The following is a 21,690-nucleotide window of genomic DNA, read 5'->3' as shown; positions in this document are numbered from 1 at the left end:
ATTATTATTCCTTACAGTTTTTGTGTAATAGTTGTTTTAATGTCTTTATCAGTTAATTTTAACCTCTGCATTATTGGTTATCTACTGATTACATTTTCTTATGCAAACTTCAATTTTTCCGGTTCTTTGTATGTTAAGTAATTTTGGATTATTTTCTAGATATTTACAATATTATGTTAACAAACTGGGAGCTTTGTTTAAATTCAAGGAGTAAGTTGATATTTTTATTTTTCAGCCCTGTTGGCCTGGTTATGATCTGCCCACACATTTCAACCTTCCCTCTGTGGTCCGTGGCTCCTATGGCAGTCCAGTTTTCAAAGTTTTTGCAGTACTTTTCAGATCTGCCTCACCTTTGCACCACACAGTAGCCAGTCTGAGTCCTGGGTGGTAGCTTCTTCGCTCATTCTCAATTTCTTGGTCCATAATTAGGACCAGTTTGAGGCATGTGTAGCTCGGGGGTAAACCCAGGACTTCATAAACAAGTTTTAACATCACTTTCATGAACTCTTTCCTCTCTGTGCTCTTCCAATACTTTCCAGTTCCCTGGGCTCTCTCTTCATGCAGACAGCCAGAAAACTAAGGCTCTATTTAGCCTGTTTTATTGTGCTTTCCTATTTACTTCTGTTCCTGTACCTATATCCATTGCCAAGTGATGGGTGAACAGAGAAAGAAAACAAAAGTAACATGAGTCTGCCACTGTTTGGGAGTCAGGGCTGTCCTATCCAGAGCAGAAGATTCATTTTTCAGAGCTCTGGCTCTTGCATGCTCTTGAGGCAGTTTCTGCCACTGTTGCCATGGGATTTCCTGGGAACTGGAACCTCAGAAAACAGAGATAAAGGGGAGAGGGATGAGATTCCTGTACTCACTGACTGAAGCCCCTTGTCCCCTCCTCCAATCCGGACTAGAGGACTTCTCCTGGAACTCTCTCCATTTGTGATCCCATGGCTAAGAGATATTGGAGGTAAGTACATGGTGAATTCTGCTTTCTGTTCCCTATTACTGTTTGCTTTTCAGAGTCTTGAGATAACTGCTTCATGAATCCTGTCTGTGCAGTATTTAAAGCCATGAGATGATGGGAAAAGACCACCAGTGGAGAATAGACAGGAAAGAAGGCAGAGAATAGAGCCTTGGGGAACCCCAAGATTATCCCACTGGGGAGATGAAGAAAGGTTAGGGAGAGAAGGGAAGAAAAACCAGAATTTTGTGGTATGCTGGCCACCAAGTAAAGAAAGTGACTAAAAGAAGAGAGAATCATGGGAGAATTCCAAAGTTGCTCACAGGTCAATTCAGATATTTATCAGAGAATAAGAATTGGACTTAGAAATGTCGAGTTCTCATTGCTGACCTCAGTTTCTGAGGAGTGGTGAAGAACAACATCTGTCTTATATTCAAGGGAGACTAGAATTAGGGAAATTAAAGATAGAACTCTTATTATATTTCAGTTATTTGGGGGCAGTAAGGGATATGAAAGAAATTAAGTTGCAGTTGGAGGGGTACGTGGAATTAAGAGCATCAAGGCTTCTAGTGTAAATATTCAGAACTACCAAAAGGCATTAATGCATAGATAGGAATCAGAGATCAAATTGTCAACATCTGCTGGATCATTGAAAAAGCAAGAGAGTTCCAGAAGAACATCTATTTCTGCTTTATTGACTATGTCAAAGCCTTTGACTGTGTGGATCACAATAAACTGTGGAAAATTCTGAAAGAGATGGGTATACCAGACCACCTGACTTGCCTCTTGAGAAACCTATAAGCAGGTAAAGAAGCAACAGTTAGAACTGGACATGGAACAACAGACTGGTTCCAAATAGGAAAAGGAGTACGTCAAGGCTGTATATTGTCACCTTGCTTATTTAACTTTTATGCAGAGTACATCATGAGAAACACTGGGTTGGAAGAAGCACAAGGTGGAATCAAGATTGCTGGGAGAAATATCAATCACCTCAGATATGCAGATGACACCACCCTTATGGCAGAAAATGAAGAGGAACTAAAAAGCCTCTTGATGAAAGTGAAAGAGGAGAGTGAAAAAGTTGGCTTAAAGCTCAACATTCAGAAAACGAAGATCATGGCATCTGGTCCCATCACTTTATGGGAAATAGATTGGGGAAACAGTGGAAACAATGTCAGACTTTATTTTGGGGGGCTTGAAAATCACTGCAGATGGTGATTGCAGCCATGAAATTAAAAGACACTTGTTCCTTGGAAGGAAAGTTATGACCAACCTAGATAGCATATTCAAAAGCAGAGACATTACTTTGCCAACAACGGTCCATCTAGTCAAGGCTATGGTTTTTCCAGTGGTCATGTATGGATGTGAGAGTTGGACTATAAAGAAAGCTGAGTGCCAAAGAATTGATGCTTTTGAACTGTGGTGTTGGAGAAGACTCTTGAGAGTCCCTTGGACTGCAAGGAGATCAAACCAGTCCATCCTAAAGGAGAACAGTCCTGGGTGTTCATTGGAAGGACTGATGCTGAAGCTGAAGCACCAATACTTTGGCCACCTGATGCGAAGAGTTGACTCATTTGAAAAGACCCTGATGCTGGGAAAGATTGAGGGCAGGAGGAGAAGGGGATGACAGAGGATGAGATGATTGGATGGCATCACCGACTCAATGGACATGAATTTGGGTAAACTCTGGGAGTTGGTAATGGACAGGGAGGCCTGGCGTGCTTTGGTCGCAAAGAGTCGGACACGACTGAGCAACTGGATTGAACTGATACTTGATGGATTCTGTCCTCTCATTTTCTCATTATTTTACTAATTTCAGGCATCTCAGCCTTCAGCAAAATGTCTTATATTTAGTAGGTACATATTAGATGTTTGCTGAACAAGTTACATGATATTTCAAATAATTCCATGAGTGTTTCAGCAGAGTATGATGTAAAGGCTGTATGTGTGCCTGCGTACTATGTCACTTCAATCATGTCCGACTCTTTGCAACCCTATGGACTTTAGGCCTCCAGGCCCCTCTGCCCACGGGATTAAAATTCTCCAGGCAAGAGTACTGGAGTGGGTTGTCATACCCTTTTCCAGGGGATCTTTCCAACCCAAGCATTGAACCCACGTCTCCTGCATTGGCAGGTGAGATTTTTACCACTAGTGCCATGTGGGAAGCCCTAAATGCTATATAAAAATGTATAATCCAGAGGTAGTATTTTTTTTCAATTATATTAGCAATATATACTTATTTTGTAGGTTAATACATTCCTAATGAAGTATATATTATCAGTATAGACAGTGATTCTATGAACCCAGGTAGCTAGATTTCTCATAAAACACTGAAATACATTAGCAGGGATCAAGGCAGTTTCTCTTGCCACTACTTACTGTCCCCCGAGCAGAGCAGAGGACCCAGTGAATAAGCCGCTTCAGAATGTGGTTGCCCTGTATCTCTCATCACAATCTGAGTAACCGGCAGGTGCTTCCTATGGGAAAGGACTACTGTGTTGCTGGTCCTAGAAAACAAACACAACCACCTTAATATCATTCTCAGTAATGTACAGAAAAGTAAAAGCATTTTATTGCAGTTCAAGGGGTATTAAGCTAAATTTGTAAACATGTAACAGTAGGGAAATCAAACAGCGCATCTGAACACTTACAAACATACTAATGTACTGAATGAGGTCTTCTGAGGACCAGAGACCTTTGTTCATCTACAGGACCATAGAGAAGAAAGCAGGCAGGTCCAAAATTGTGGTCATAGGAACAGACATGAAATTACATTTCAATGCAATTAAGACTCTTGAGAGTCCCTTGGACTGCAAGGAGATCCAACCAGTCCATTCTAAAGGAGATCAGCCCTGGGATTTCTTTGGAAGGAATGATGCTAAAGCTGAAACTCCAGTACTTTGGCCACCTCATGCAAAGAGTTGACTCATTGGAAAAGACTCTGATGCTGGGAGGGATTGGGGGCAGGAGGAGAAGGGGACGACAGAGGATGAGATGGCTAGATGGCATCAGCGACTCGATGGACGTGAGTTTGAGTGAACTCCGGGAGATGGTGATGGACAGGGAGGCCTGGCGTGCTGTGATTCATGGGGTCGCAAAGAGTCGGACACGACTGAGCGACTGAACCGAACTGAACTGAAGCAGCTGTTTGCTGTTTGCAATTCAGCCAGTGTGTCATACTGGAATGCAAAATTTACAGAAGCAAGAGTAATCTGCCTTGATTAAAAAAAAAAAAAAAAAGCAAAAGACAAAAAACCAAACCCATCTGACTGACAAGAAATAGGTTTTCAATTTTTGGGCCTTTTTTTTTTTACTGAAAGTTTCAGAAATTCCTACTGTGGTTATGAGGCATTTCCTTATTTGTTGAAGTCTTAAATTTAAAAACAAAATCAAAACAAAATACTGATTCAAAACCATGATGAAGATATGAGATAATGTATTCTTAAAATTAATAAATGGGCTAAGGCATGGGAAAGTGCTTTGCCAATGATTTTCACCATCCATTCATTCAACACTTATTGCACATCCTCTATTAGTCACGCCCTGTGTGTTGGGGAAGTGAACAGGAAACCCATTGTCAATGTCCCCCAGAAACCTAGTGGATGCTACAAATAATAGAAATAACAATAATACCATCATGTAAGTGACTATTTGGGGACATATTAAAATCTGTGGTTCAATACAATTTAATGACTGGAACAAAAGCCAGAGGACCTGGTTGGTAAGCTGTTTGTATTGCCAGTGTTCTCTCTGGACAAAGTAGAAAGGTTTCTGTAAGCTGTTCATATTTTTCATTGTATATTTCAATTACATATATACTTTTAATTTATGGACAAATGGTTTGTCTATTGTTCTCTGTAGAACCTAGCAAGTTTTCATTTTTAACAATTACAGAATCACCAGTCACTCATATATATATATAGTAACTGTTCCAAATTATATATGTATTTATACAAGTTGAAGCATTATCAAAAATAGTCCAGGTCACCTCACAGCTTTGTTGCAAAAAAAAAAAAAAAATCTTCTTAACTTAATATTTAATCATTCCAGTGCTGTTAGGCATCAAAATATTCTTGTAAGTTGGAAAATTAAAAATTATTAAGATTTTTATTTTATTTAAAAATTTGAGCACAGGGACTGGCAGTGCATGTGGTAAGATATGAAAAATAGGAACTAAACACCCTAAAATTGAAGAAACAAACATTAAAAATCAAATTGCTTCAAAAAATCAGACTGAATTAAGCCACATGGTTTTATCTGGGGAAGCCCCTGCAACTGCTGCCGACAGAAGCACACAAGCTTCATCCTAAACACAAAATACCAGACTTTGTTGGGATCACAAGCTAGAAGGTGCCACTGAATCACAGGGCGATCAGTATGGAAAGCTATTTTGTTATAAACACAGGAATAGCACACCAAATTAATTCCTGGTATTAAATTCCAGTAAGCATTACAAATAAATATTTTAATTCCTATGACTGCTATTTTGGCAGATATCTTAGAGGAAAAATGTAAGTATATTAGTTCTTTAAACTTTGAATTTTAAGGAAACTTTTAAAAGCTACGCTGTCTAATATAGGAAAAAGCTATACTGTAGTTCTGTTTTTAACACTGACAATGCATTCACAAACCTAAAAAAATCTTTAAAAAATCATAATGCAAATAGTGTGTATTAAGGTAGATAATATCATAAAGTACCTTCCTGAATCAAAAAATGTTAAACAATTCTTACTTCAAAGTCCTTTATTAGTATAGATCATTCCCAATTGCTCATGCTTTATGCAAAATATTGTAACCCATGGTCAACAGCTCGTGTTCACGCTCAGTCGCACAGTGGTGCTTGACTCTGCGATGCTATGGTCACCAGACTCATTTAAAACTGCCTAATTTATTATTATATCTCACTTTTCTTGCTTTTCAATTTTTCCCAAAATTTGTAAAGATTGCGTTTCTAGGCACAAAAATTTCTCACAACAGTTTTAAACATTCAATAAGAGAATTCCCAAATTTGCTTTTTTCAGAGTCTAATGCTTTAGAAATTCTTACTGTTTGCTGTTTGTCATTAGATATTTTTGAGGTATAACAGAGCTTTAAGAACTTTGAGTTGGGAAAGTTGCAGGGGAGAAATACTGTGTCAACTTTAAGTGTTATAATCATTGGGGAGAAAGAGGGACTGGTGACAGTACTGTTTTCATCATCCAGAATTACATACTTTGAAAGTTCCAAGCTCTTTATCGGATTTTGCTGTTCTACTGGCTCACCCCTTTGGCAAAGTCATGCTGTATTAATTACTGAGGCATCATTAAGACTTCTTCATGTCTGGCAGGGCTGGTATCCCCACCTTGTTTTCATCTTCATAGTTGTCTTAACTATTTATGCACCATTCTTTTCCAAATTAAGTTTTAGAGCCATTTTGTCACTACTTAAAAATAATAAACAAATACCTAGTATTTGTTTGGAATTAAATGGAATCAAGAAATTTATTTGGAGGAGAGATGCTTAGATTTCCTATTCATGGCAGCAGTGTGATGTCTCCATTTATTTAGGTCTTCTTGATTTTCATAATAAAGTTTTATAAAGTCTTTTTTAATCAAAGTCTTGCATATTTTTGCTATCTTTATTTCAAGATACATTACTATTTTGTTGCTTTTGCAACTGGTTTTTATAGGACTTTCTTATAACACATTCTTGATAAGAATTCAGTTATTCTACGACTTAGTAAATAGTCTTACTAAGCTGTCATTAATTTCAATAATATTTCTGTTTGTTGTCTTAGGTTTTCTTTGCTGACAACCATATTTTCTATGAGTAATATAATCTTTATTTCCTTGTTTCCAATCTTTCCAATTGCGGTTTTGAATTAACTCATATATATTTTTTAGCTTTCTATTATTCATTTCTAACCTAATTGCATTGCTATCAGAGAAACTGTCCATAGGATAGCAACCACAGTAAAAGTTTTTGAATTTTGCTTTATGGAACATTGGGAAAATCAGTTTGCAGAAATGCACCACAAGTGGTTGAGAAAATTATGTGTTCTATAATTTTATGTTCCCAACAAATCAATTTAATTTGAAAATATTCCATGTTCTTACTAATTTTTGTTCATTTGATTACCAATTACAAACAGATATTCTTATCATGGTTGATTTGTGAATTTCTTCTTTCAGTTCTGTCAAATTTTTTCTATATATATTTCTAGTCATTTTTATTGGAAGCATACATGTTTAGGATTGTTAATTTTCTCTGGTGAAATTAAGAAGTATCATTACATAGTAACAGTGATCGTAGTCCACCTAAAAAACCTTTAAAATTTACTGACTTTGTGATATTTAGCTGGTAATTCTTTGCTTTCAATATTTCCACTTGTACAAACAAGATGTAGTATGAGATCTGGATCTAAATGGTTATTTTTGTTACATTTATTGTGCATGATTGTTCACACATTTTTATCTCAGACTTGTTGCTTTCTCTTCTTTTTCAATCTCACGTTCTATCTTCTTTTGCATTAACTAAATTTTTAAAATCCCATTTTTTCTTTCTTCCCTCTGCTGAATTGAAATAATTCTTTAAGGGTTACATACATTTCAATATATACACTTTAAGCAATTTAATTCTAATAAATATTTACAAAACAAGTTTAAATTTCAACAATATTTTTATTTCTAAGCAGTCTTTTAGTTCCTTTGTAAACCACAATTATCTTTGTTAACAGGATCTGACTGCTTTCTTATGCTTCAGCTTCAAACATATAGTCATATGTTATCAGCACATGTTTTCCACCTCTATGTTTACAATTTTTTTCCTCAATGTTTCTTCCTGCTTCTGAAACCTTCCTTGTAATATCACTTTCTTTCATTCTGAAAACCATTCTTAAAAATTCCTTTTGTGTAATTTCATCTTAAAAGCTGTAGGAGAACATTTAGATTTCTACATTATTTAGTTTTGTCAAAAATAGTCCTGGTTACATGAGGGTATTTTTTTTTTTGAAGTCTTAATTTCAAAAAATAGCAGAAACAGGATCATGAAGTTTTATAATGCTTAAGTGTGGTAATATTGCAATAGTTAATGGGTTGACGAGTTGCTGGTATAATCAGTCAACTTAGAGACCATCACAATGAAGCAAATGGTCTCATGTGTTAATGTTAACACCGTCAAAGACTCGATCAAAAAAGTTTGTCTAAGGTTTGCTGTGTTTACTGAGAAAAAAATTCTTCCTAGCAACTGTTTAAATAAATCTCACAGATGCTACAGACCTTTTTAGTGGCCTGTGATTAAAAAAATATGTCTTGCTTTAAAAAAAAAAATCCCTTTTGTGGAGTCTGCTGCTGGTAAATTTCTCCAGTGTTGTTTGTCTAGATCTTAATTTTATCCCACTTCTTAAAATATCAGCTTGGTAAACACTGGGAGTTTGACAGATATTTCACTTCTGCCCTATAAGGGGCATGCTCCACCCTCTGTGGGCTGGGCTCTGGGCTGGTCAGGGAAGGTCAGCTGTCTGGCTGTCTTTCCTTTAAAAAGTCTTCCTTTCCTTTCTCCTCCTTTAAACATTCTCTTTAGTGTTCTTTGATTTCACCATGGGTGTCTAGATATGGATTTACTCTTATTTATTTACTTTTAGCTTGGTATTTTAATATTTCCTCAATCTGGAAATTCCTCAGCTATTTTGAGTACTGCCTCTTTTTAATTATTATATCTCAAATCTTTTCTCCTGAAACTTTAATCACACACATGTTTGATCTTCAGTCGTGTCCAACTCTTTGCAACCCCGTGGACTGTAGCCTACCAGGCTTCTCCGTCCATGGGATTCTCCAGGCAAGAATACTGGAGTGGGTTACCATTTCCTTCTCCAGGGATCTTCCCGACCCAGGGATCGAACCCGGGTCTCCAGCATTGGAGGCGGATGCTTTAACCTCTGAGCCACCAAGGAAGCCCATTTATTTATTTTTAGCTTAGTATTTTAATATTTTCTCAATCTGGAAATTCCTCAGCTATTTTGAATACTGCCTCTTTTTAATTATTATACCTCAAATCTTTTCTTCTGAAACTTTAATCATACACGTGTTTGATCTTCTTCACATAACTCTTCAATGTCACCACTTTCCTAGGTCCCATTTTGGTTTTCTCCATTCATTTTGTGTGTCATTTAATTTACACACCTTTTCCACTAATATCTGATCCCAAAGTTTTAAACTGAGTAATACTGTCATTACTAATGACAATATATTCATTTCTAATATATATTGATATATATGCTAATATATTCATTTCTAAGCATTCATTTGGTTCTTTGGTAAATCGCAGCCTTCTTTGTTAACAGGAAGATTCTCATATTTCAATTCCAGTTTTAATTTTTTGAGCAGCTTACTAATTTATTTTATGTTTTTAACATATCCATAATCTGAGATTTTTAGGCATTGGATCTACTCTTTGGGGTTTCTTCTGCCTCTCAACTGTGTCCTCTGGTGTTGTATAACTGGATTGTGAGTTCATGTTTGGAAGTATTTTATCTGAAAGAATCTTGTGAGACCTGTGTGAAGGGAGAGGGCAGATCTCCAGTGAGAATATCATGAAATCTTAGGATGAGCCATTGGTGCTGCCAACCTGTGGCCATGTTAACCAATTTAAGGACCATCCAAGTTATGTCAATTGGGCACCAAATCTGTGTGAGAGCAAGTCTGTAGACATAAGTTTTCAGGGAGATTTTTTTTCTACTCAGAGTGCTAACAAGAAGATCTGTCCTCATTCACTTTTTTGGGGGTTTGTAGCCTTTGGGGACCTTCAGCTGCATGGAGAATTTTGTGTTCTCTGTATTCTCTTTCATGGACTCAAGGCCTTGTCTGGTTTCCCCTATGTGGCCATTCAAGAAATCAGCTTGAAGTTTAAGAAAGTCAGTAAATAATCCCAGGTGAGTCATGGGGTGGTCATCTTATTAACTGAATTAACTTTAAGAAGTCTTATATTTCACTTTCAGTGAATGGGAAACATTCATTCCTATCTTGTCTTAGTAGAAAAATAGAACAGACATGCTTAGTAATTCACCGGTAAACGAAAATAGCTACCTAATATTTTAGGCTTCTGATTAATGACACTATACACATCACAGCTTATACTTTTAAGTTGCTAGGGCATACTTTAATTTATTCTCTTTATTGTACTGTCATGTCCAACGTCTGCCTAAGGTACATAGTTTAAGCAACAAAAAAATTACAGTTTGCACAGGGAAATTATATGGAAATCACCATTCATTCCGGTCAGCATCACAGTTGCAGTAATATTGAGAATCAATGCAGTTCCCCTCTAATCCACAAGTACATTTTTGAGCATCAGGCTGAGAACCTCCCCAGTAAGTGTGTGTTTCATTGGTTCTTCCAACCCACCAGCTCACTGGGGTTCCATCTGAAAGACAAGTATGAGAAAGGTGACACCTACTTTGACCCCCACTACCTGCCTCCCCAAAATAGTTCCTTTATTCCTCTTTATTTAAAGCATAGAGAGACTCTTTTAGAAGTATATTTTATATTTTAACTCTGCAATAGGATCATTTTTAGGAGGACTTCCAACTATTTGAAAATATATACTTTAGTCATATATCATTAACCATTTTTCTTCTTTTATCAGAAAATGAGCAAATTGTCCCTAAATCATTCAAGTATGATGTTTACATATTTCTCTTGAGAACTCCAATTACATCATTTTTGCAGAAATAATGTTCAAGAAAGAATTTTCATAAAAATAGAAACCAGAGTAATTTATACATTGAATCTAAAATCTGCGATCCTATTAATAAAATGCAATTAAAATGTTTCCTGCTATGCAAAATAAAGAATTCTTTCACTTTATGTATTAGCTAAAAACACTGGCACTTCCTAGCATATCTTTGAAGTTTCTTGGGGATACGTACTTATACTAAATGGGTTACTCTGTTTGGAAACTAAAGAAATGGCACTAATCAGCCTTCTTCATGCCTGAAGTGAGTCTTTGGTTTGGACTAATCCGAGACAACTACAGAGTGGATCTTCAGCAAAACCCACTCCTCAGTACAATGCATAAGTGACAGGAGCAGAGGCTGCCTCAGCTCTGCAAGATTGCTTATTTATGCTGAAGATGCTGCCGAAGCCCCACTGTGGGATTATAGAGCACCTGGAGGAGGATGTTCAGAAAAGGCGGAGCACACAGGAAGATGGAAAAGAAACAGTCCCTAGTAAACAGAAATTCAGGGCACGGGGGGAGCAGGGAATGGAAGTGACATTAAATCTGTAAAGATGCTTGTGTTTTTCACACTCTTAAGTTGTCCCCATCAGGCCCCCACCAAGAATCTGTAGCAGCTTCTTCGTAACTTACAATCGCCACTGCTCATTATGGCTCCCTATTCAATAAGACTTTTGCTTCTGCTGACAACCTCCCAGCTTGTAAACACATAGACTGCATTCATTACCATGCACTGAAGGCCCAGTGGGTGCAATGTGAGCCAAGAAATCAATATCAACCATCAGTTTTCTAAATGTGTTGAAAACATCTCTAGGGGGTGGAAGATCTTTTCAGCTTAATATTTAATAAATATTTAATAGGTATTTTTCAAAATTCCATCTTAAAAATGTAATTATTCAACATCTTTCATTGATTGAAGAGCAAAGAAATCATTATATGCAAATGCACAACTGTGTTTACATTTTTCTCTCTAAAATGAGAACCATTAAGGGTTTTTAAAGGTACAAAATGTGTGTGGCTCCATTCAAAATTCCTTTGAGTAACCTAGAGAATTTGCATAAGAAAGTATTAGGAATAACATGAAGAAGAATCAGAGGCTGAAATGAAAAGGAAAAGGAAAGATAGCAATGACCAGGGTTCACTACTCCACTTTCTCAATTATTTTAGCCTATGGGTCACTGTCCTCACCAGCCACTGCTACCATTCTCAATGACCTTAAGCATTCATAGTATGGTGATGGAATGGTTTCCTAAAGTCAACACAGTCACACAACTTCCTCTTTAGCCACCTGTAATCATATCCCCGAAACTATCTGTATGTAACACAGAGACCTTAAAGATGCTGAAGGAAAAATGTTCCAGGACCTGAGCGAGATCCTAGGCCCACTGCTCCTCCCCAGCCCTCTTGGAAATCAAAATCAACACAAGGGCTGCTGCATTGAGAACCCAGGCTTGTTATATCTCCTGTCAAGTTTACCACCACCACTCTCCTGATAACTTCTGAGAATATGAGGATGGAAAATCCCCGAGATAAGGCTGAATTTTGACTGATGGCCTCCAACCTGTCCTATAAAATTCCTAAGCTACTTGCTTCCCATACTGCAGTCCCCTTGTGGTGTTTTCACATTGCAGCCATCCCAGGAGGGACCCGGGTTCAGTGTAAAGAATCTGCTTGCAATGCAGGAGCTGCGGGTTTGATCCCTGGGTAGGCAAGATCCCCTGGAGAAAGAAATGGTAACCTGCTCCAGTCTTCTTGCCTGGGAAATCCCAAGGACAGAGGAGCCTGGGGAGCTACAGTCTGTGGGGTTGCAAAGAGTCAGACAAGACTTAGCAACTAAACAGCTGCAACGAGGGACCCAGGCTTTGTTGTTTCACTCCTTCCACACAAGTGTAACTTCAAAGCTCTGCATGCTCATCTGTGTCTATTGATAATACCGAACAAATTAGTGCAAAAATTTTAAGGTGTATCAGGCTACACTATTTGCCTGCCTCATCTCAACCTTAATTAAGCACATCTGGAAATATGTAGGTCTGCAGTGAATTTGTTTAAATTAAGTTTGTACTAAAAATTCTCCAGCAGCAGCATATAAGAAATGCAAATAACTTGAGCATGTATATTTAATGAAGTCCTTTATTTTGCTTCTTTAGTAGGTGTTTATCAAGTTTATAAGTCTTTTCTCTTTCCATCTTTTCCCCTAGTCTCAATGAAATACGCTTTTAAATACCTGTTGGTGGTGGTGGTGGTGCTATTTTATGTATTTATATCAAAGGGCTAACAATTGAGTAACCACACGCAAATAGACACTGGCCTTCCAGGTGGGAATCCTTTGGTGATCTGGGTCATGTCCAGGTTCTGGAATAGACCATCTGCTTCTGTGTATGAGTTTGCCCCCTGGCTCACTGGGTGGCTTTGTTTTATGGCTTTGTTAGTGGTTGGTTTCAATGCTACTCTGTCTTTGCCTTGTTTTCACTGGTTAGAGAACCTATGAATAATACTCTCCCGGAGGCAGCTTTCTCATTCTTCTGGGAACATAGAATTTTAGTTCAGTGATCTATTTGGCAATAAATCTAATTAGCAATCTAGTTAGCAATCAACTAACAGTAAGCACTAAACCCACTAGCACTAACTATAAATTCAATAAACTGAAGAGATGCAAATAAGTAGCATTTTCTTCATGCCATTTATAGGTATGGTGCAATTAGGTTCTAGCAGAGTTAGTGCCTTAGCCCCAAAGACTCAGAAAAAAAATGATTTCCTAAGTCCCATAGCTGCTGAGTGACAAGCCTGAATTCTGAGGACCTGCCTAGCACTCTCTGCTCATTCCAATCCCCAAATGCCTGATCAGAGGAGCAGCAGGCCAGCCTCCAGAAAACCAAGCAGTTTTATGCTTCATGCAGGCAGGTTGCACATTCCAACAAAATGAGGTATTTCAAAGGAAGAAAATAGAAAATCAAAAATAAAAATTTTCAAAAGAAGAAAAGATATGTAAAATAAACTACTAGCACTTAACGTGTGAAAGAACTGGTGATACCAACATTTTTCCCTACTTTATATTTAGCCAAGACACTAATCACATTCAGCGTAGGAAAAAGGATCTCACCAAATAATCACCTCCAGATAAGTAAGCCATGTTGTTGTTAGTAATGCTTCCCAAGATACCACAGGATTGAGATGTCCCTGCCCTTTATGGTGGATGATTACTGAGCCCTCCAGGGGCCTCTTTAAGAGGCTTTTACTGCTCAGTTGCCCAGCTGAGTCTGGGGATGGGAGGGAACTTCAGATCATTTATGGCTTTGGGCAAAGATTTTGGTTTTTGCTCCAAAAGTATCTCAGATTGTGACCTGGGTGCTATGGGCACAGATTCTCATGCATCTGTGGCAAGCCATTGTGACCTGTGGGGACAGAAGCTCATGATGTCTAATTATTCTGATTACTCACCTTGGGGAGTTGAAAGCCTTGACTTTTTGCAGTGGAAAGTCAGCTCCTGTTGGCAGTTGTCCGCATAGTCAATGATGGTCTGGAGCTGGTCCATGCTGGCTATGTACTTGAAAAATACTGGATGGGGGCTTTCTCCATTCAAGCTTTTGATCTTGACCAAGTGGGAGCCGTTATGCTGCACTGAGGTCCATGCAGTGTCTGGTGGGCAGAAGAGAGGTTGAGAGAAAGAAAGGAGACCATAATGAGGATGGAATCATTAAATGTAAATATGGAAAGCAGAGCATCTGAATTCAGTTTTCTTTTATTTTTTTGTAGTCATCAGATCTCTTTGCAATTAGAATCAATGAGTGGAATTCTCAAAATGTTTAACAGGAGGGATTCTCTTTATTGAAATTTTCACTACCATAATTATAGGCAACATTGTCAGGCAGCTAATTTTTAAAATTATGCATTATAATACTCAAAGCTATAAATATAATTTTATGGCCCTAATATTTTTCTTTCCATTACTATAAGGAGAAAGCCAAACGTTACTGTGTATATCTTTTTACAATTATATTTGTCATCTGACTGAGCGTCTTTTCCTCTGATAATCAGAGAAATGTGTAAAAGACATATGTGAGGAATAAGCTGCAAACATGATCATGAAAATAACAGAAACTAAGTATTTTTTACAAAAATTAACTAACGGTGTGTCAGCAACCTGTTCAATGGCCAGTGCTAAAAAAACACAGGGCCTAGGAATATGACCATCCCAGCAGTAATCATAGCCACATGAATGTCTGTTGGAAAATTCTCACATATTTCTATTACATTGATTACCTCTATTTTTCAAAGAGATATAAAAAACAATGCACACTCCATAACATTTATAACAGAAGAAAAACAACTTGACTTCTTTTATCTTCCCCTCAATATATATCCCACCATAAATACCTCCCCCCAGTATACCTCCCTCCATAAAAATATAGAAGCTCCCACAGTATAGAAGGCCATGGCTCAGTGCTAAAAGGCTGAGTTCAAGCTACCTTAATCCAACTACCTCTATAATGTCATTTAATTTTCTCTGTAGTATGTATTTGATAAATGATCAGTCTGCCACACAAACTTTCTATATTACAGAGCAGCAAACAGTCTTATTGAGTTTATATTATTTCTTAATAATTAATATATGAGCAAAAGAGCAAAAAAACAAAACAACAACACAAGGAATTCACTTAGGGGTCCCCACAGGTCCCTGTTCCTTTCCTACCCTGGGGATGTGGGTCTGGGAAAAACCTAACATGTGCTGGTGCTCACAAACCCTTAATACATGAAATACATGGAGAGACTCGGAAAAGAACCCCAAGGGCCATGGAAAAAACTCTGGTTCAAAGCCTATGGGGAAAAACACGATAAAATATGCAAAAATTAGCAAGAACAGGAACAAACTGTGAGTCAACATGACCAATGCAGTTTTATATTCTATTTAAAAAAGACTTAATGGATCACCTACCTATCTGCTCACTAGAGGGGGCTGTGAGTGTTCCCATGGCAACTTGAAATCCATAAATTTTGTTTCCTCCTTATTCATGTTTTCACTAGACATTTTACATTTCAACATTTTCCTGGAAAATTACTTAAATGGGTCTGGTATTATTTTTGGTAATTACCTACTCCCATTCACCCCCAGGGTTTCTTCCCTCAAATGAAATGAAGGTACAGGGACTCATGCAGAAGACTGTGTTAAGCTTGGGAGTTCATCAATTCCAGTGCCACTGCGTCATTTATTTTCATAGCTTAGGGCACAAAGAAAAATGATGTGCCTGAATGGTTCATATAGGCTAGTGGTCAGTATGATAGATTTATGGTCTTGCATGGTTAAGGTATAATAATAGAAATCTTTTCGAGTGGAGAGAAGGAAACAGTTGAAAAGAACCTCAAAACTGCTCTTCTGAAAAATACTTTAAATGACTGCTCTTTCTAGAAATATTATTTAAAATACCCCAACAACAGCACATTATATTTCTCTAATATTCCACAACATATTATTTTCATAGATTTCAAAACCATGAACCTTTGACATGCCACATAACCTTAATTTTCAAGCACAAGGAGACAGACTAATGAATTAACGTGACCAGTACGATGGAAAAATTGTTGTTAAGTCACTAAGTTGTGTACAACTCTTTTCAACCCCAAGGACTACAGTATGCCAGGTTCCTCTGTCCACCACTATCTCCTGGAGTTTGCTCAACTTAGCTGTTATTCAAGGTAGTCTGAAGCACAGCTTTGGACCTGAAGTAATTAATTTTGGTGGTGGTGGTGGTGGTTTAGTTGCTAAGTCATGTCTGACTCTTGCGACCCCATGGACTGTAGCTTGCCAGGCTCCTCTGCCCGTAGGGTTCTCCAGGCAAGAATACTGGAGTGGGTTGCCATTTCCCTCTCCAGGGGATCTTCCCAACCCAGGAATCAAACCCAGTCTCCTGCATTGCAGGCAGACTCTTTACTGACTGAGCTACTTTTTAATCATGGGCAAATTTAAACACGAATTTTGAACTATCGTTAAACTAGACCCTTTCAGAACATGTTAATCGAACTCAGTGGGGTCTTTCCTCTGCACAGGAGCAGGGAGACCATTGGTGGCACTTGGTCAACCATTTTGCCTGGACAAATGAACCTGTAGCCAAGTTAATTTGCTGGTTTGGTTTAATGTTTCATAGTAATCACACTGACCACATCATATGCTATCCTTCAGTTTGATTTGCTTTTCCTTTTTGCCAAGTTATATTCACTTTGCAACTGGCAACACATTTTATACTTTATAATAGACCTCTGGATTATACAAGGAGTCTTTTATAGCAAAACAATCAGTTATGAAAAAGAACCAGCTCTTTATTTTACACATTCAGGTAAATATACATTGAAAGCATATCTACTATACTCATTTCCATTTCTCTGAGAAGTAGACAGAAAATAAGGCTTCATTATGAAAAATCTGATGCCTTTATAGTTGGTAGGTTCATCACTCATGATCTGGAAATAAACCTCAAAGAAAGTGAAGGTAAAAATTCCTTTTCCCACAGATGCCTGAAATGAAGTCCTATTTGTGTTCAGTTAGTTCAGTCGCTCCGTCGTGTGTGACTCTTTGGGACCCCATGGACTACAGCATGCCAGGCTTCCCTGTTTGTCACCAACTCCTGGAGCTTACTCAAACTCAAGTCCATCAAGTTGGTGATGCCATCCAACCATCTCATCCTGTGTCATTCCCTTCTCCTGCCTTCGATCTTTCCCAGCATCAGGGTCTTTACCAGTGAGTCAGTTCATATCATCAGGTGGCCAAAGTACTGAGGTTTCAGCTTCAGCATCAGTCCTCCCAGTGAATATTCAGGACTGATTTCCTTTAGGATGGACTGGTTGGATCTCCTTGCAGTCCAAGGGACTCTCAAGAATCTTCTCCAACACCATAGCTCAAAAGCGTCAATTCTTCGGTACTCAGCTTTCTTCACAGTCCAACTCTCACATCCATACATAACTATTGAGAAAACCATAGCTTCAACTAGATGGACTTTTGTTGGCAAAGTAATGTCTCTGCTTTTTAATATGCTGTCTAGATTTGTCATAGCTTTTCTTCCAATGAGCAAGCTCCTTTTAATTTCATGGCTGCAATCACCATCTGCAGTGATTTTGGAGCCCAAGAAAATATAGTCTGACACTGTTTCCATTGTTTCCCCATCTATTTGCCAGGAAATGATGGGACCAGAGGCTATGATCTTAGTTTTTTGAATGTTGAGTTTTAAACCAGCCTTTTCATTCTCCTCTTTCACTTTCATCAAAAGAGTCTTTAGTTCCTCTTCACTTTCTGCCATAAGGGGGGTATCATTTGCATATCTGAGGTTATTGATATTTCTCCTGGCAATCTTGATTCCAGTTTGTGATTCATCGAGCCCAGCATTTAGCATTTGTGTCCAAATAGAACATTTTTTGAAATTAAGCCATCTGCCTTTGTTTCTTCTGATGAGAAGAGGGTACATGTTCTTTTTTTTTTTTTTTGAGGGTACATGTTCTGAGAAGACTGAGAAGGCAAAATGCCAGATGATTTAATTTGTCACATCTATCTCCAGACAGAGCTAGTCAAGAAGATGCAATCAGGGTAATAAATAAGGATAGACAGATGTAAACACTAGCAGCCATTCCTGAACCCACAAAGATAATCTGAATACTACAGTAGAGAAATATCAATAACCTTAGGTATGCAGATGATACCACCCAATGGCAGAAAGTGAGGAAGAACTAGAGTCTCTTGATGAACAGCAAGGACAGCAACGAGATCAAACCAATCACTCCTAAAGGAAATCCACCATGAATATTTATTAGAAGGACTGATGCTGAAGCTGAAGCTCCAATACTTTGGTCACCAGATGTGAAGAATCGACTCACTGGAAAAGACCCTGATGCTGGGAAAGACTGAAGGCAGGGGGAGAAGGGGCTGATGGAGGATGAGATGGTTGCCTGGCATTACCAACTCAATAGACATGAATTTGAGCAAACTCAGGGAAATCGTGAAGCACAGGAAAGCCTGGCATGCTGCAGTCCATGAGGTTGCAAAGAGTCAGACATGACTTAGGGACTGAACAACAATAGAGACCCAAAACAGCCTTCTTAGAAATTGTGTTACTATACAGAAATAAATATCATTACAACTAGCTTTCACTTTTTATTCACCTCAACCGTCTTGCCACACAGATAAGGAAATGAAGTCTAGAAAAACTCACTTGCAAAACTAAATTCATGAAACTATGTAATTTAGCCACACATTTCTAAGTAATACAGTGTAAGTCACTGAGCTTTCTGAGTAAACTTCTCAAAGAGTCCTAAGGTCTGTAATTTTTCCAGCCAGTCTTACTCACCTGAGCCCTCTCCTATATTTCCAATGAAAATAGAACTGGATCCTGGTCATTTATGTGTTCATAGGGCCAGTAAAGGCCAAGCCTACTACTCCAGATGTTCAGAGGGTGTCCTGAGGAAGATGATGGTCAGCTCTCACCTGGCCCTGCCCTAGATTGCAGAGGCTCTGGTCCCTGCCATGTCATCTGTTTGTCAAAGCTGAGGATGACTGGTGTGTGCATTTTACTGAAGAGAAGTGATGACAGCTCTAAGGAGACAGTTGCCAGGCCCTGGGGGGCCCAGAGATGGCACTCATCCTGGCCCCACATCTCGGGTCCCTCCTGATTAATATTATAGGAGCATCCTCCTAAGGGTTGCCCTTCCTGCCGTAATTCTGGGGCCTTGAGGCTTTTTTGGCTTACTTTAATATTTTAACACAAGAAAATGCTATAGGATACAACTTGATAGCTTCAAGGGAATGTAGCTACTTCACAGCCTTCTTTCTTGGGATTTCAGAGGATGATGCTTTCACTTACTAGGCCACACTGAATGTGCGTCTGCTCATTCATAAGGACAGACATCTGCTATTTAGCAAGAATAGACATTTACTTAACATGACTTATATTGTCTTCAGGCAATATATATATGTGCCTGGCCCTGTATCTGGAACCTCCTAGGAGCTCAGTTTTTGGAAGATATTAATATCTCCTCTTGTGTGTCAGCCCATCATACAGCTCCAGAGCAAAATAATTTTCTCAAAGAGCACATTATATAATTCATTCATAAAATTAAATACAGACAGAGTACAGGGTCATGGTCAGTAAGAGATATGGGTTATAACCTATGGTCTCATTTAGTCACTAAGTCATGTCCAACTCTTTGCAACCTCATAGACAGTAGCCCACCAGCCTCCTCGGTCCGGGGGGTTTTCCAGGCAAGAATACTGGAGTAGGTTGCTATTTTCTTTTCCAGGGAATCTTCTTGACCCAGGGATTGAACTTGCAGCTCCTGCTGCATCTCTTGCATTGCAGGAGGATTCTTTACTGCTGAGCCACAGGGGAGGAATGGTCTTAGAAAAGTAAAAAAAAAAAAATCTCTGAGCCTCCAATTCCGTATTTAGTAAATGCTGAAGACCAAATGCTATCGTTCTAGCCACCTTTGAATGCTAAGGCCGTGAATCTGGCATGTTTCTGGCCTAGCGGCCCTCTGAGCATCTATATTTTTATTGTTCATCCAGACCATTCACTATGCCCACCCACAAGGTTGGGGCAGACTGTGTGGCTGACAGAAAAGCAGGAAAATAAGCTTTCCTGAAGCATTTGTTTTTTCACCCTTTGGGCACCATGACTGGTCCTGCCCCAGAAATTCTGCATCGCCAATCACACCACGCTGCATGTTTTACGAACTACCTTTACAAGTGTCAAGAGGCAAGTCAGAATAATGTCTCCCCAGTGGAGGTGGAAAAGAGTTCTTTCCAGGCAAAAGCCAGTATAAAAGAAATGCAGGTTCACTCTATATGATAATCATCAAAGTGCAGCTCTTCTTTCATTTTCCTTAAAAATTCCAACATTTCAACTTTAAAACATTTTTTGTAAGAAACACTAGTTCCAAACAAAACTTGCTACATGTAATGAATGCACAATAATGCTATGCTTCCTGCCAATCTCAACTTTCAAGAGCAGAGAAGAGAACAATGAAATCCCAACTTTTTACAAGCAAAGAAAATATATGTTGCAGCAACTATGCATTTACTCGTGAATGAACTCTCCAGTCTATACTTACCACCTCTTTTTGACAAATTTCCAACAAGTGCTGATATCTACTTAAAATAGCAAATGTAGACCTAATGATATTCATAACATTGTTCGTTAGTTGAATTAACATCTGTCTATCTCATTCATCTGAAGGTCTATGAGAACAGTTAATTTCCCTTTCATTCCTCACATATAGCTTAGTGCCTGCAACTTCGTAGTATAAAGTGTGTATGATTGAATGAATGTATGAACTGAATGGGTAACTGAAAAGGGAGCTGTCTGGTTATGCCAAGACAGGAATTCAAGCAAAAGAGAGAAGAAAGGAAGAAAATTTATACTAATAAACAAACGTTAAACACATAGCCGTATGGGGCTATCAGCACTCAGCCTATAAAGGACTTAAAAAAATAGCTTGGCAGAATCCCCTCTCTTTACTGCTTACATCTCTTATAAGTGTTCTTATAGTAATAAATCTACTTCTCACGCTCCAAAAATAGCTTGTGTCGTGTGTAAGACAACTGGACTGACTGCCCTTTGCTAAACCACAGTGCTGGAGACCTGACACAGTTTCCGACACAGGAAAATGGCTGTTGAAGAAACACAATTGCATATATTTTAATCTCAAATTCCTAATTTATACCCTCCTTTCACCTTTGGTAACCACCTTTGGTAACCAATTTTATTTCCCATGTCTATGAGCCTATTTATATTTTGTACATAAGTTCATTTGTATCATTTTTTAGATTCAAAATATACATACTACAAACCTAGACAGTATATTAAAAAGCAGAGACATTACTTTTCCAACAAAGGTCTCGACAGTCAAAGCTATGGTTTTTCTAGTAGTCATGTACGGATGTGAGAGTTGGACCATAAAAAAGGCTGAGCACTGAAGAAGTGATGCTTTCGAACTGTGGTGCTGGAGAGACTCTGGAGAGTTCTTTGGACAGCAAGATCAAACCAGTC

The 21,690-nt window shown here is 38.3% G+C and overlaps 1 protein-coding gene across 3 annotated transcripts in view; it reads right to left on the bottom strand.

Moving 5' to 3' along the window:
• Positions 1-21,690, bottom strand: part of LOC133252845 (contactin-associated protein-like 3) — a 236,558-nt gene that overhangs the window by 41,383 nt on the left and 173,485 nt on the right. For all 3 annotated transcript variants that reach the window (XM_061425821.1, XM_061425822.1, XM_061425823.1), the window contains exons 13-15: positions 14,105-14,302; positions 10,198-10,354; positions 3,335-3,462 (exon numbers count right to left, since the gene is read on the bottom strand). In XM_061425821.1, coding sequence (XP_061281805.1) covers positions 3,335-3,462; positions 10,198-10,354; positions 14,105-14,302 — 483 coding nt within the window. The remainder of the gene's footprint in view (positions 1-3,334; positions 3,463-10,197; positions 10,355-14,104; positions 14,303-21,690) is intronic.

The sequence above is a fragment of the Bos javanicus genome, chromosome 8 (genome assembly GCF_032452875.1).
Source record: "Bos javanicus breed banteng chromosome 8, ARS-OSU_banteng_1.0, whole genome shotgun sequence".
NCBI lineage: Eukaryota > Metazoa > Chordata > Mammalia > Artiodactyla > Bovidae > Bos > Bos javanicus.
Note: the sequence above shows the minus strand (reverse complement) of the source record. Positions and strands in the feature narration are given on the sequence as shown.